General features: G+C 53.4%; 2 protein-coding genes across 2 annotated transcripts; one reads left to right on the top strand and one right to left on the bottom strand.

The window, feature by feature from the left end:
* Window positions 1-6791: 6791 nt before the first annotated feature.
* BDZ83DRAFT_657198 (thioredoxin) lies at window positions 6792-7429 on the top strand (the record flags this gene model as incomplete). Its single annotated transcript, XM_060510942.1, has 2 exons — window positions 6792-6845; window positions 6977-7429. The coding sequence occupies 2 exons, from the start codon at window positions 6792-6794 to the stop codon at window positions 7427-7429; spliced, it is 507 nt and encodes a 168-aa protein (XP_060358683.1).
* Window positions 7430-8437: 1008 nt separating this feature from the next.
* BDZ83DRAFT_724146 (amino acid permease-domain-containing protein) lies at window positions 8438-11713 on the bottom strand (the record flags this gene model as incomplete). Its single annotated transcript, XM_060512625.1, is given in 10 exon segments — window positions 8438-8506; window positions 8875-9004; window positions 9017-9091; window positions 9101-9307; window positions 9317-9630; window positions 9643-9699; window positions 9722-10025; window positions 10110-10258; window positions 10307-10446; window positions 11671-11713. Coding segments are annotated over 10 exon segments (1488 nt in total).
* Window positions 11714-14370: the final 2657 nt, after the last annotated feature.

A 14370-nucleotide genomic window follows, 5' to 3' on the forward strand; every position in this document is an offset into this window, starting at 1 on the left:
GAAAAGCTGGATGCGTGGCGAAGCATACCAGAGCTCCTTGCCAGCAATGCGGAAGCCACGATACATGAAGCCGGCAGGGCGGGGAACGGGGCCGTCAACAGCGGTTGTTGTTGGGGCGGCGGTGGCGGGCTCGACATCGGGCGCAGCCGCAGGCTCGGGAGCGTGTTTCTCGTCAACGGAAGACATCTTGGCGGTAATGTGAAGTTGACGAGGTGGAGAGGTTCAGAGGCGTTGAGGTTGGCGGAGCGGCGTTGCGCCTTGGCGGGACGGAGGGAACTGGGGCCGGTCGTGTGTGGCTGCCGCTTGGTGCTCCTCTCTATTAAAGTGTCGCAGACTGTAAACTCAATCGTGCCAGACGATGGGTGATGGTGGCCCAAAGTAGCGCAGGCGCAAGGCTCGGTTCGATGAGTTTGGTCTGGAAAGACTGGACTGAAAGAATGAGACGGGCGAGCAAAGGCTAGAAGAAGGGTCCCCGGGGAGGTGTGCAGCTTCTTTATGGGACGGTTTATCGGGCTGCAGGTTGCAGTTGCACTGGACGATGATCGTGGGTGGAGCTTTGGTCAAGGTCGCGGTCCCGACGTGCCAGGATGAGGCGTGGCGGGTGCGAGAAAGATGACAAGGGGGGGCGGAGACTGGGAGGAAGTCGGGTGGAGGGTGTGAGGACGATGGAGGTGGTATCCGTAGCTAGGGTAGCCGGGGTTGGTTTGTTGACTTGGAGATGTTGAAGATGGGAGAAAGGTGTCGATGGAAGAGAAGGAGAAGAAAGATTGGTAGCGAAGTACCAAATACGCCAATTTGTTTATCGCCGCTAGTAGAACCGTGATGCGGGAAGACGGGATGAGATTGGAAGATGGCAAGAGCAAACAGTCAGGGGTATTTTTGCATAAGGTATAGAAATACCTTAATAAACGAGAAGCTTTGAAGGTTCGATGCTCAGATGCAGGGCAAGTGCAGATGGACGGATACCTCAGGTGCGAAGGAAAGAAGCTGGCAGCCGGGGCGTCGATGGCAAACGGGAAAGCGCGTCCACGGGTGACGGGTGTGGTGTGTGAGGTGTGAGACGATGGAAGGAGGGACTCAGGGAGAGATGTGCAGAGCTAAGGAAGGTGGCGCCAACGCCCGAATGGGACGGGACGGGTACGGAGTACGCAGCAGGTGAGAATTTGGGGGGAAGGCACCTCACACGCACCACGGCACCTTTGATGGCAGGAGGCAGGAGGAGCTACTGGTAGGAAGGAGCTACCCCAGTCGACCACTCTAGCAATGGAAGGGAAGGCACGGTCAGCTCAGGTAAGGTAGCAATGGGGACTCAGGAAGGAGTCGCCTTTCTCGTGTGCGTTCCATCTGACGTGTGGCTGAGTTGCCTATCAGCGACATGAACGAGAGACCTTGGACCGGGTTTGATAGATGGGCTGAGAGCCAATGTGTCAGTGTGGTGGTGTCAAAAAAGGTGGTAGGATGGCGTGGCAAGCTACGTGACAGTCAGAGGCAGCGGCCTATCCTGGAGGCTTAGATACGGCCCTTTATCCAGAACAATTGACACAATGAGCGACAGCCATCAGGCACTTGCAGAAGTGCGCCAAAGCTTGCTGGTCAAAGGTGATAATGCCAATTCAAAGGTGACAGCAGAATTGACTGACGGTGTGGAGCATGGGGAAACCAAACCAGGATCTGGCGGCGCCGCTGGGCAACGGGGGAAACAGCCGATGGGTTGAGAGGAGCCACTGAACAGGGATGCGATTGACTGAACTGGGTTATCCACAGATACGGATGGGGATATTTCGGTTCGGAGACCTGGCCGTGGACCTGAAGCTTCAAGGTCCAATCTTGATAAGAGAGACTCCGGCCCGGTCAGTGCCGAATGACGGATGGGCGAGCAATCAGTCGGTCAGACTTGATATCTTCTTGACGTTGATAGTTGCGGAATCTTGGAAGTTGGGTCTGATCGAGAGACGGGTACCCGTATGGTATTGTCGAGTCAAACAACAATCGGTCAAAGAAAGACGCAGTCCAATTTTAGACAAACTTCAACGGCGCCAGACAGCACGCGGTGGCGGCCTAAGCCAGGACGAAGAGCGGCTGTTCGCGGCAACGCGCGAGGTATCACCGTATCACGAGGTGTAGGTATTCGTTCCAACCTGCAAATAGGGTAGGGAGAATGGGTGATAGACGACGGCTGGAAGTTGGAATTGAGACATACGCGTTGTCAAAGTCCCATTGTTGCTGACTGGCTGTGTCAACCTCCCTCTCGTATCACACCACGTCTGCAGAGGTCCCTGGCTGGTATTCGAGGCCGGGTTACACCACAGAAGCAATTCTTTCTTGCTTGAATGAGTCTTTGGTGCTAGTGATATCAACTTTCCATTTGCCCCAATTCTCGTCAGGTTTCATCTCAAACCGCCTACCATCACTTGCAGGAAGTAATCTGACTTATTTGTTTTGACATGTGTGCCGCGCCGGGAGAAAGAAGCGAAATTCATCAACGAAATTCATGGTTCGTTGCGTCTCCACTCTACCCCAATCGATAAGCCCCACGACAAAGGGCCGATGCCTTGGGGTATCTGATTGGTCGACGGTTCGGGAGGTCACGAGGTGGCGCTTCCTTCCATCTCGGAGACTCTGATCGTAATTGGCTTATGGATTCCTGTACCTCGGCCGTTTGGGGAAGGAGAAGGAGAGATGACATGCATCCATCGCCTGCCGGCCGCCCGCACTGTGCCTTTTCAGTGCCGAAGACGCATCAAGTGCTGACAGCAGCACGCATCACAGCGAGTGCAGATGGATTCATCCTGCGGTCCACGGCATGCGGCTGATGCTGGTTCTTCTCGAGTAAGTGATATGGTAGAATACGAGGTCGATGTTCACATCTGCCCTACTTTCTTGTGTCTGCCATATCCCGTAAAAGATTTCAAGTACCAAGATCTAAACGCTACAGCTTTTGATCTCGTGCCTTCCTCCACACAGCAAACACAGTGGTAAAAACAGCAGCAACGGCCACCACACCACCACACCTTCCCCCCGTGCGGAGAGATTTTTAAAGTGGCGCCCAGAGCCAAGATAAACAAGCGTCAGCCAACCAGCGCGCTAGTCCTCGTCCCCCCGCCCCCTGCCATTTGAGGTCCGTGCAGGATGGAGAGGTGCATGTAACGTTTCCCTGAGATTGAAACTCAAAAAAAGAGAAGGAAAGAATGGAAAGAAGTGAGAAAAAAGAGGGGACCACACTGCGTGCCAGCATGCAGTTGCCAGACGAGAAGAAGCTTGTGGCTTCGTCAACAATGATCGTCTGCAGATTCGATACAGGTGCCTACCTTCACTCACAGCTACAGATACCCACCTACCTTATCCAACGCTATTCCCCAGACTCCCGTCCTTCGAGACTGTCCGGGATAATCCGTGCTCATCCGTCCTCGACGTGTTACGGAGCAGGAGCTGACCTGACCGTGCCCACGGCCTGGGAACCGGCCAGTTGCATCGGTGACACGACGGGACTGATAGACTGTTGCTCCAGTCTCCTACTCCAGTCTCCCTCCTCGTGGGTTCGTTACACAGATAAGGATGCTTGCATCGCATACGTTTCCCGCCCTACCTTACTTGCAACTTTGATCATACTTCAGACTGTCTCCGGGGTCGCACAGCAGCATCCGGGTAGAGTGTCAGCTTAATGGCAATCAAGGCTCATCTCTCTGTAGGCGTCCAGGTCGGAAGGCGTGTCAGCAATCGACTCGATCTGAATCTCCCGAGCCAGATCCTCTCACTATGGCCATCCTCAATCAAGCCACCCGCTGTGGCTCGGTTGCAGAATCCCAAGCTGGAATTTGGTCCACGCATGGGGAACCAACCTGCCAGTCTTCCATGGCCACGAGACCTGTATCTGATATCTGGACGTAACCACAGATATCTATCCATATCTTCCCAGAGGTATCTGGCCGTTACTTCCCTTTACCCCACACGGCCCAAAGGTTACATCCCCACCCATCCCATCGTCTGGTAGTGCACGACTCCACGGTCCATTCCATCCCCAGGTCAACACCGGTGGAAACCATGGCACAAGTTACAACGGTCACCGGCGATGTCTCGCCGAGCAATGTGTCATCGACAGCAGACTTCTCAAGGGTCCATCCGGTATCCGACTCCGCTGTATCCAATACGCTGAAGAGAACGAGCCATCCAAAACCCGAATCAGCCTGCCCAAACCCTTCAAGTCCCCGGCGCAGGTGTTTCCCGCTCCATGGAGTTGGGTATTGCGTAACAGGCGTCGACATATTGGCCCAACCTTATCATGCTACCCCATGTAACTTCAACCTCGTCGACAATTCGTCAAGGACGCATCACGGCATCAGTGATGTGGAGTCTCATCCGGCCCTCCGCTCCCGGAAGTAAATCCCTCCGCCGAGCCTAGATGTCCTTGAACTTTCCGGCCGTTTTTTCGGCCGCAACGAGAGGTTACAACTGCCTCATCCGGAAGGGCAGATCATTGACGTAGTAATTGACTGACACCGCACGTCCCCGGCAGTGGTTGATTTCCTCCTAGAGTCCCTTCCTCGTCCCATTGGAGCCCGGCTTCCGTGTCCATCAAAACATATGGAAATTGGTGCTTTATAAGATATTCATCGATACTTGCCGTGCCCCACATTCCCAAGAGATGATAGTCGCTACCAAGCAAGGGTAACACTGGTCCAATCGTTTTCTTCACCTAGCCTTTTATTTCGCGTCCTCTTGAAAAGGTAGAAGGGGGGAAGTCACGGGCCTCAGAAAGCACCATCAGATGGGTACTTCATTCTGGGGCAGGAAAGTATGCCAAATGTAAAATTTCCGCGATTCGTTCGGCCACCAGTCGCTCCCTAAACTTTGCTCTAGGGTGTTGTTCGTCTACGTCCGGGTGGCGAACTTCCCGGGGTCGGAGGACCGGAGCCTTGATGGATCTCCGGTCCCGAAACCCCGGTTTGGGGTCCGGGGCTCCAAAATCTTGCTTCCAGTCGGCGACATAGTCTCGCAGAGCAATCTATCGTGTGTAGACAGTACACTTACTTTAATCGCGCCTGGTATCGCTGTCTTTGTGAATTCTCGGACAGAAGGATCGGGAGTGCGATGTCGCTTCAGTCTTCTTATACTTACTGCAATGTAATTTCCATAAGCTTCATGACTCGAGGGCCTATCGTAGGCCTCTATTCTCGTCAGTGTATCCAAACTTTTGACAGAAGATCGAATGTGAAAGGGAATGAATGTGAGATTAAGGACTATGTTACCGAACGATCTGCGGTGCCATTCATCCTAACCAGCCGAACCAGGTGAAGAATCCCGTCGGCTTCCCACATAATCACAAATCTTTCACCTTCGATTTCTAGTCGCAGAAACCTTAAAATATGGCCGGCGGATATGTACAGACATCGAAATGCGGACTGCTACGGCCCTGTGCACCGAATTACAGACGCATAACGGCACAAGCAGCAGGGGGTATGCCTTCTCTCCCCAGAGCGAGTCAAGACCAAGCTTCTACAGATAGAGTAGTTCTGAGGCTGAGTTCTCTCCAGCATAGGGCTGCCAAGCCTAGAGACGAACCACATTGATTGTGTGCATCAAACGAACACCGTCGTTAAGAAATTAGACTTACTCGCGGGAACTAATTTCTACTCGGATAGGTTGTGTAAAGTCCGCGATGTATGCAGAGCATTGGCGCGTACATTAGCGTGTATAAATCCATCCGGATCTGTAAAGAAGATATAAAAGAGCAAGTCTACCTCCCCACCCTGGGTCTCTGTCGGGATATCAACTCAAGCTTTACACTCACTCCGCCCACTTACAACCATCCGTAAACGCCTTCCGCTTCCGAAGCCCTTCTCTTCCACTCAACTCGTAGCCACACGCCAGAATGCAGTTCTCCATCATCAGCCTCCTCTCTCTCTCCGCCCTCGCTCTCGCGGCGCCTCAGGCCATCGTTGCGCCTACGTGCGGCAAGGATAGCGACTGCACCAGCTTTTGCAGCGGAGGACCATGCACGAAGCCGTTTTGCGGACTTTCTGCTTTTGGGTATGTCACGAAGAAAGAGAGAATAAAGAAATATCTTGTTGTTGTTTTTTAGATGAGAGAACAGAGGATGCTAATATTGGGTGATTTAGTGACGACCGCTGCTTCTGCGGAGGATGCTAGATGGCACGACTAGGTCGAAACAGAGCTTCTGCTCGGGGAGGTGATGCCCGTACATATTATGAAGTTGGCGCAACTGTTTAAATATATGTATATATGCACTGCCATGCTTGATGCAGTGGAGGTAAACCGCTGCTTGGAGGCATTGGTATCTTGGAAGGTGCGCATTGGGATGTGGTGATTTTATGCGTCGCGGACGACGTTTGCCTTGGACCCAAATATGCACCAATTATTTTCAGTAATGAAGTTGCCTTATCGAATGAAACATGATGGTTCCGAGAGAAAGATACATCTCGAGATATCTATACCTGGACGAAGCAATCATCAGGTTTCGGAGTTGATGTTTGGTCTATCTGGATTTTGGTGTTGCTTCAATAGAGCGTACTAGACTGTATCTTCTATTCTAGGGTACCTGGCACGCCTGGGTACCAGTACTTGGAACTGACGTTGGGCACCACCTATACCTACAGCCTATCGGCGCATGGGTCGCTGCTGACAAAGCCCCGCCGGATAAAGCCCGGATCACTCCCACAGCTCAAGGTCGGTTCAACTGAGCCTTCTCCTTGTGCTCTTCAACATTCGATATCCGCGCGAAAGCCACGCAACGGTTGCTCTCATCCTAAAAGTCCATTGCATTGAGCGACAAGATGGACACGCTCTCATGGATGTTTCTGGCTTTTGCCATTTACATGCTCGCAAAAGTACGTACCCCACAATCAGTCTCCCGACGGCGCCGCTGCCTCACCCCTCTTCATGAGATGTCCATGGCTGTCCTCCCTAAACGACACCTCAAATGTGAGTCCCACGCTGCTAACTAGTCAACTCTCCAAAGACATTATTCGCAGACCGCTCGCCCATCCCCGAGACATCAGGCAAAGTCTACAAAGTCGCCAGCGCCGGCGAGCTAGACGCCCTCCTCGCCTCCACCTCCAACGTCGTCGTCGACTTCTACGCCGACTGGTGCCCACCGTGCCGCGCCATCGCACCCGTCTTCTCCGGTCTGGCCGACAAGCACGCCGCGGAGGGAAAGCTCGCGTTCGCCAAGGTCAACGTCGACCACGTCAACAACGTCGCTGGCCGCTACGGCGTCACTGCCATGCCGACGTTCATGTTTTTCCAGAAGGGGAAGCCTACGGGTGTGGCTGCCAAGGGGGTGACGCCTCGTCAGTCGGTTGTGTTCACTGAGGATGGTCGAGTCGACAAGATCAGGGGCGCGGACCGGGCTGCGTTGCAAGCTGTTGTGCAGGCGCTGGCTGGCGAGGGAGAGGATGAGAAGAAGGAGTGATGAGATGCTAGGATTAGCGTGTACATCATTGAGAGGAATACCTCTGTCGAGGATTCGAACAGCCAAACAGTGGATCTCAGTGTCAATGAGCTGTTTTGGACGGAAAATACTGGAAGAGACTTGGTGCTGCCAAGACCACGTCCTGGATTCCAGGAAGCATTGCCCATCTTTGGTAATCATATCTTCATCTTCGAGGTCGATTTATCGATTCAACGATGACAGCGCTCCAGGTACCCTAGATTGGTTGCCTAGCGGGTTTCCCTCGTCCCGGTCAGGGACGTAAACGGCAGAATCGGTTAATTGAGCTAGCGGGGGGCACCGTGTCGTCTAATTCGCGAAGCAGTTAGATCAACAAGGGCGAAGATGTGGGCCAGGCAGCTTTCAGATATCGCTCGTGCTGACATGTTTTTTTGGTCGAACCTCACTAAGATGATCGACTAACCTCCCAGTGCCCTTAATATTTGCCAGAACCAGCACACTTCTATGCGAGAAGAGACCGGTACTGTGTGTAGACAGATCGTGAACCAGCTTCGCGGCATCGGCACCGAATCATCCCGCCACAATGGCTACCTCTCGCCCCACCAAAGTCCTTAGCGTCGGCCTCCCTCGTACGGGGTCCTACTCCATGATGCTCGCCCTCACCGAGCTGGGTTACAAGGACGTCTACCACGGCCTCAACGCCATCGACAGCCCCGATGACTGGCGCTTTTTCGGCCGGGCTTCCGACGCCCTGTTCCCGACCTTGCCTTCATACACAGGCAAGGGCATGACCACCGACGACTGGGACCACATCTTTGGACCCTGCGAGGGCATCACCGATATCGCGGCCCCTTTCACACCATCGCTCATCGATGCCTACCCTGAAGCGAAGGTCGTTCTCGTCATCCGGGATTATGAAAAGTGGCGGGTATCGATGAAGGAGGTGATTTCAGGCATCTTTGGGCCCCTGACGTGTTTCATCCGGGACTACGTCGAGCCCATGATGGGCGCCGACAGCGCGGGGAATATTCAGAAGATGATGCTGGGTTGGGTGGGAGCAAGCGACGTTCCCGATTTGGAGTCGAAGCTCGGCGAGGTCTATGAGCGCCACCACAAGTACGTCATGTCGACGGTCCCCAAGGAGAGGTTGCTTGTCTACAAACTCGGCGAGGGCTGGGGTCCCTTGTGCGAGTTCCTCGACGTGCCTGTGCCGGACATACCGTTTCCACATGGGAACGAAGCTGCGGCGCTCAGAAGCAAGATCTTTGACAAGCAGAAACGAGTGATCCTTCAAGCCGGTGCTCGTTTTGCGCCGTGGCTTGTAGGCGCTGGTGCTGTTGCGGGAGGGCTGTGGTATACCCTCCTAATGTAGTTGGGCCGCGTGAGGCGGTGTGCTTGATTGTCAAGAGCTGGTCTGCTTCACACCCCGACGGTGACGTCACTTTTTTTTTCACAAGCCTCTTGACCGAGAAGTGGGTGGCTATATCTTGTAGGAATCCAACGGGAGGATCAACTTCGCTCAGCAGCTCCTCGTATGCGGTTATCCGCGGGGCATCCCACACGAGGTCGACCCCGTCCGGCCCCAGAGTTTTTGTGCTCTTGTAGTACTTCCAGGAACAGAACAAGAGAGATGCCAGAGGCACCATTGTGTAGTGTATGAAAATCGAAGCTGGGTCAGACGGGCTGAGTGACCGGTAGCCGTAGCAAATGACGACACATTTCATCCAGACCAGGCCAATGTACGCACTATACGGCTGGAATCGACCGATGTAGGGGAGACGAGAACGATCAAAGTTTTGCGACTTGCAGGCCCTGTGAAAGCAGATATATGTGACGCAGATGACAATGTAGTCAATAACAGTTGCAGCGGTCGTCAGCGAAATCAGCCAGTCGAGTACCCTTGCCGACAAGCTCAAGAGCTGCAGCAACGAGAAGAGAGGGAAAATCATGACCACGGCAAGGCAGTAAATCGGGGCGCCCTTCTTCGACGTCTTGGTCAGGAAGCGCGGGGCCCTCCCTTCGAGTACCAGACCATAGAGCGTTCTTATAGAACAGTAAGTATAGGCGCTGCCGGCCGAGAAAACAGTGGTAGCCAAGAAGAATGTAACAACGTGAGGCAGGATACTGATGCCGAGGTTACCCATCGCGATGATATAAGGCCATGCAGCCGCGCTGCCCGTGGAGCCTCCTTTGCCGGTGTATATTGCAACGAGAGTCGGGTCCTTATGACTGACGACGATCCCAGCGGTCAGGGCACCCCCGACAAAAAAAGATTCAGATACGCCAGTAGACTGTTTTGAAGGCCGTCTTGACGTAAATACGGGGATGTTTGGCTTCAGCGGCCATCATTGAGACGTATTCGGGTCCGACGCAGGTGAAGGATGCAGTCCAAAGGGCGGACAGGAAGCCTTCGGATTTCCCGAGGGGGCCAGTACTGATGTACTCGGCGAAGTAACCGGCGTACCAGTCTCGCAAGCCGTAGGCGTCGTGCTGGGGATTACCTCCCGCCATAGTGATTAGAGTGAAAGCGAGGAGCATTGCGAGGAGGATGACTTTGCCGCTGGAAAGGTAAAATTCAGCCTCTCCGTAAACACCGACGGCAAATACGTTGATGAAGCTGAGCAATACGTTAATTTTGGTCCACATCCCTGAGCTCTTTTTGACACAAAGAAGGACTACAAAGAGCCCTGAGAAAACTTACCCATAGAGTATAATGCATCCAACACAAATTGCATAGACTGGAATCCTGTCATTCCAGTATGAAACCACCAGCGTCAAAGCCACAATCTCGAACGGCCATTTTCTCGCAAGTCTGACGAAACCGCCGCTGATGGGCATGTAAACAGACATCTAGGCCATGCAGTTATTGCACAGCGAGAGAATGATCGTGTAGATGACAAACGCCAGATGAAGGCTGCCCGGACCGGAACGCTGAAGGGCGCCGCCCCTGCTGACGAAAACGGCCGTGCCTATGGAGCCCCCGATGGCGACGAGTTGGACCTGGCGGTTGCTAAGGCGGCGGTGGAGGCCATCGGTGGCTATGGGTACTTCTTCGGTCTCGGTCCGTCGGGTGGAGGTGTTGGAAGGATCTTCGATTGAGGGTTAGGAGACCACCGTCTGCCCAACGATGGGCTTGGTGGAGTGCGTTCGTAAAGTTGACATGGTGGATAATCGTAGATGAAGGAAAGGTTGGCAAAGCGTTCAATGTAAGGATAGGGGAATGAAAGAATGGGAATCTTTGTAAACCAGGATTTTCCCAATATCAAGCCATGGGACCAGCAAGGTGCGAGGCTGGTGTTTGAGTTGGAGGCTTTGGTGGAATCCCTTAGGGGTAGCCATTCTCGTGGAAATTCATGGACAGACCAAAACTTTCGCTAACATACAGCCTGCAGGATTTGAAGGCGAAATTGTAGCTGGATTCGGTACCGAGACGGAGTGATGGTTATCGAAGACACTCGGGACGACGATGTGCCTGAATTTCTTGTTTATCGTTGGCAGCTTGGGCAATGAGCCTGAAACAACATGAACCACTCACACTAAGCCGACGAAAGTCGGATTGAATGACCGTGGAGGAAGGCTCTTGAATCGGGCACAGTTCCAGGTCCACTTACCCTGAAGCTGTAGACCTGTATTGTCTATTAAATCGTGATGGAGATAGACAAGATTATGAGGCACTGATACTTGACCTCACGATTGTTCTTCTGCTTGAAGACACCGGATATGGGTGTACCTTGATGAACCCCAGACTGATCACCATCTAAGTAGGGCACTTAGGTAGAAGAAAAGACTGTATCAGGCTCCTGGTAGTGGTAGCTTGCCGCCAAAGCAAGCATTGGCTGCCGTCATAGTCGCCAGTTTGGGAACATTTGGTCGTCGCCCCTCAACATCCATCTGGACTGGAGCCATGAAGTTGATCCTCTAGTTGCTTTAATATCATCGAGGCCATGTCCGCATCAATTATTCAGGGGGATGTTCACCACAAGGCACCCGCTTTGGGGGTTTCAAGGGGCGATCGAGGAAGGATTCCCGATACCCATTATTGAGTGTTCAATGGCTATCCATTCACAACTACTGAAGCAGGAACCTATGTTAGATACCGCTGGTATACGTGTCAACAAGGCAGGCCGTTCGGCCGGCACGAAGTCCAATAATCATATATTGAACTGCGTATGTATGAGACGTAGAAGGAGGAGGTTGATGGGCGTAGCCAACAATTCCTCCGGCAGGCGTCATCAGGAACGGCCGGTGTAAACGGACTTTACCACCGCCTTCTAATTGCCTTTTTCTGCCCTCATATCCCCACATTATGATAATGCGGCGCAGCTCACCACTCCTAGGACAAGGAAGCGCTTTCAGCTACTAATTAGAGTTGGGCCAGCCTGCCAGGTTTGCGCGACCTGTCAACGCATTGCACCGGACTTAGTCTCAAGACATGGAGCCTTTCGGCCGAGCAACATTTACCCCCCAGAGAATCGTAAAGTAGGTTCGCCCTCCTCGCTTTACCCCCAGTTTTCTTGTCTGTCGATTTAGCCTTCTAAAACCGAGAAACTTAGCTGGTTGTCAGCACTTCGGATTCGCTTAGGATCGAGTGACAAAAATGAACTAGTTGGCCGGTGTCAATCTAATCAAGGGTGTCGTGAAGTTTAAGATGGCTTCTATTAAGAAATGGACTGCTGAAGAGCTTCCAGCCTCTGCCTCTGGGTGCCTATTTGGTAAAGAATTCCGAAAGTGGAAACCATTTCCATCAAGAATAAGATACGAAGGTTTAAATCGAAGGACTCGTCCACGTGCTAGGCTCTTGTAAAGTCTGACATAGTCCTCATTTAAAACAGAGCCAATAAACTAGAAGTCGGATTGCCAAGAACTTAGAACTCGACCAGCTTTAGGGAGTCTATTCCATTTGCTTGCCTTAACGAAGCTCTATCGAGACTAGACTCGTGCACGTTTGTCACGATTCTCCATCACTCTGACTTTACACTAAAAGATTTGCGAAATTACTTCGCTTCTGAAAGTCACCGTGTCCGCTGTGTCCGTGGGGGGATTAAAGTTTCATAGCCTCAACTTAGGCGTTAGGCGGATCCGTTACGTTGAATGGGTCTTGTTCTTATTCGGGAACCTAAAGCTCCGTAGACTCATGTCAACTGCTAGGCTCAACGGAGTCCTCCGACTACTCCGAATAACTTCATGTTCAATATTGGGAGAATTTGGCCCAGAATGTCGAACAATGTTCTGGCCACTGTAAGCTGCAACGCCAAGGATGCAATCGAACTTAAACACATTGCCCACGGTTGTAGGATTAATATTGGTTCCATCATGAGTTCTCAATCTCTATAAAAGGTCTCGATTTCACCGGCGCAACTGTTCAGATCGGAAGACATCTCCAGACACCGAAGATTCAGACTACTATCTCTTCTTTCTCTACTAGATTCGCTCCTTCAGCCATTTCATCTACCCAAATCAATCTTTTACAGGACATCCACCAACTCTCACAATGAAGTTCTCTACCGCTCTCTTCACCATTGCCACTTTGGTCAACTTCCCTCTCGCCTAATTTTTCTTGGCATCTGCTGTTAGTGAATGAGTGAGCCTACCACCAAATTACTAACAGCCGAAAACTCTTCACCTCCCCTTGCCGGAGCCCGCATCCGCGATGGCCTCACAGCCGCCGTCGGGCACCGGACTGATGTCGGCCGACCAAGCCGACCCCGAACCAGGCTCCGGGACACCTCCGGAGCCGAACCCCACCTCAAGAGCTAAGCGACGCCGCGACGCCGAGGCACAGCCGACCCGGCCCAGCCTAACGGGAAGCCAGCTTGATGCCACCACCGACGCCCCTACCTCGGCCGAGGGGCCCGCAGCCTCTACCGCATCTGCTCCGAGCGGATCTGCCACAGGGTCCGTCTTGACAGCCCTTGCAGAAGAAGCTAGACAGTACGAGGCACGGAAAGACGTCTTTCTGACCATTGCACGGTCCGTCGACAGCGTTGTCGCCAGCTTTGACGGTTCTAGAAAGCAGATCGCGAAAGAAGCCACTGCCTATGTCATTCAAACCCTCAAGAGACTGATCAATCACGAGACAAGCCCAATAGCGGCCCGGAGTTGGGCGGCTGTCGTCGCACCGATGGCGGGCAACACCACTGCGGCGACCCGGAGCGGCCAGAGCTGCCAGAGCTCTGCCCGCCCGAAGGCCACACTCCCCGCCGAGGATCAGCCGCAGGCGCAGCCGAAGGAGGACCTCCGCATCTTTGCCCGCGTCCCGGAAGAAAGCTTAGCGGCCGCTCGGAAGATCGCACCGTTCGCCGTACGACAGATCGTCTGTAAGGCCGTTGGCCTGGGGCTAGCGGACCTTCCCCACGTCTACCATATCAGCACAGGTTACTCTCTGAAGCCGCGAAACAAGCAAATACAGGAAAGACTACTTACAAGTAAGGCAAAGCTGGCGGAATGCCTCGGCGCCCACCAAGTCGAGACGCCTATCAAGTGGCACACATACGTTGTGCCGCGATGCCCAACAAAACTACACAGCATTGGCGGGGACGTCCTGGACCCAGCCACACTCGTTGAAGATGAGGTCTTCGCACAGACAGGACAGAAGCCTGTCCTTGCTCGACCGTCCCGCCTTGGGCCCAACCCAGTCACGAACGAAATATCTTGGCTCATATCATTCACATCAGAGGTCACGCCCTTCAGGCTCTTCAACCAAAGCGGCAGATCTCTGCCCATCAAAAAACGAAGGACGCTCATCCGACATGACCCCGGCTGCCAGGGCTACCACGCCAACCGGTTCTGCGGACGACGACCGACTTGCAGCAACTGCGGAAGACCTTCCGACTCACACGAAACGGGACCTTGCATGGCCAGGCCCCAGTGTCCCAACTGCTGCGGCCCCTTCCAAGCCGGCCACACAGACTGCCCAGCGAGGCCCTCGGTCGTAAACGGCGTCGTCTCCCTTCCCGGTCGAA

The sequence above is a fragment of the Colletotrichum acutatum genome (assembly GCF_030867785.1).
Source record: "Colletotrichum acutatum strain CBS 112980 chromosome Unknown BDZ83scaffold_177, whole genome shotgun sequence".
NCBI classification, from domain to species: domain Eukaryota; kingdom Fungi; phylum Ascomycota; class Sordariomycetes; order Glomerellales; family Glomerellaceae; genus Colletotrichum; species Colletotrichum acutatum.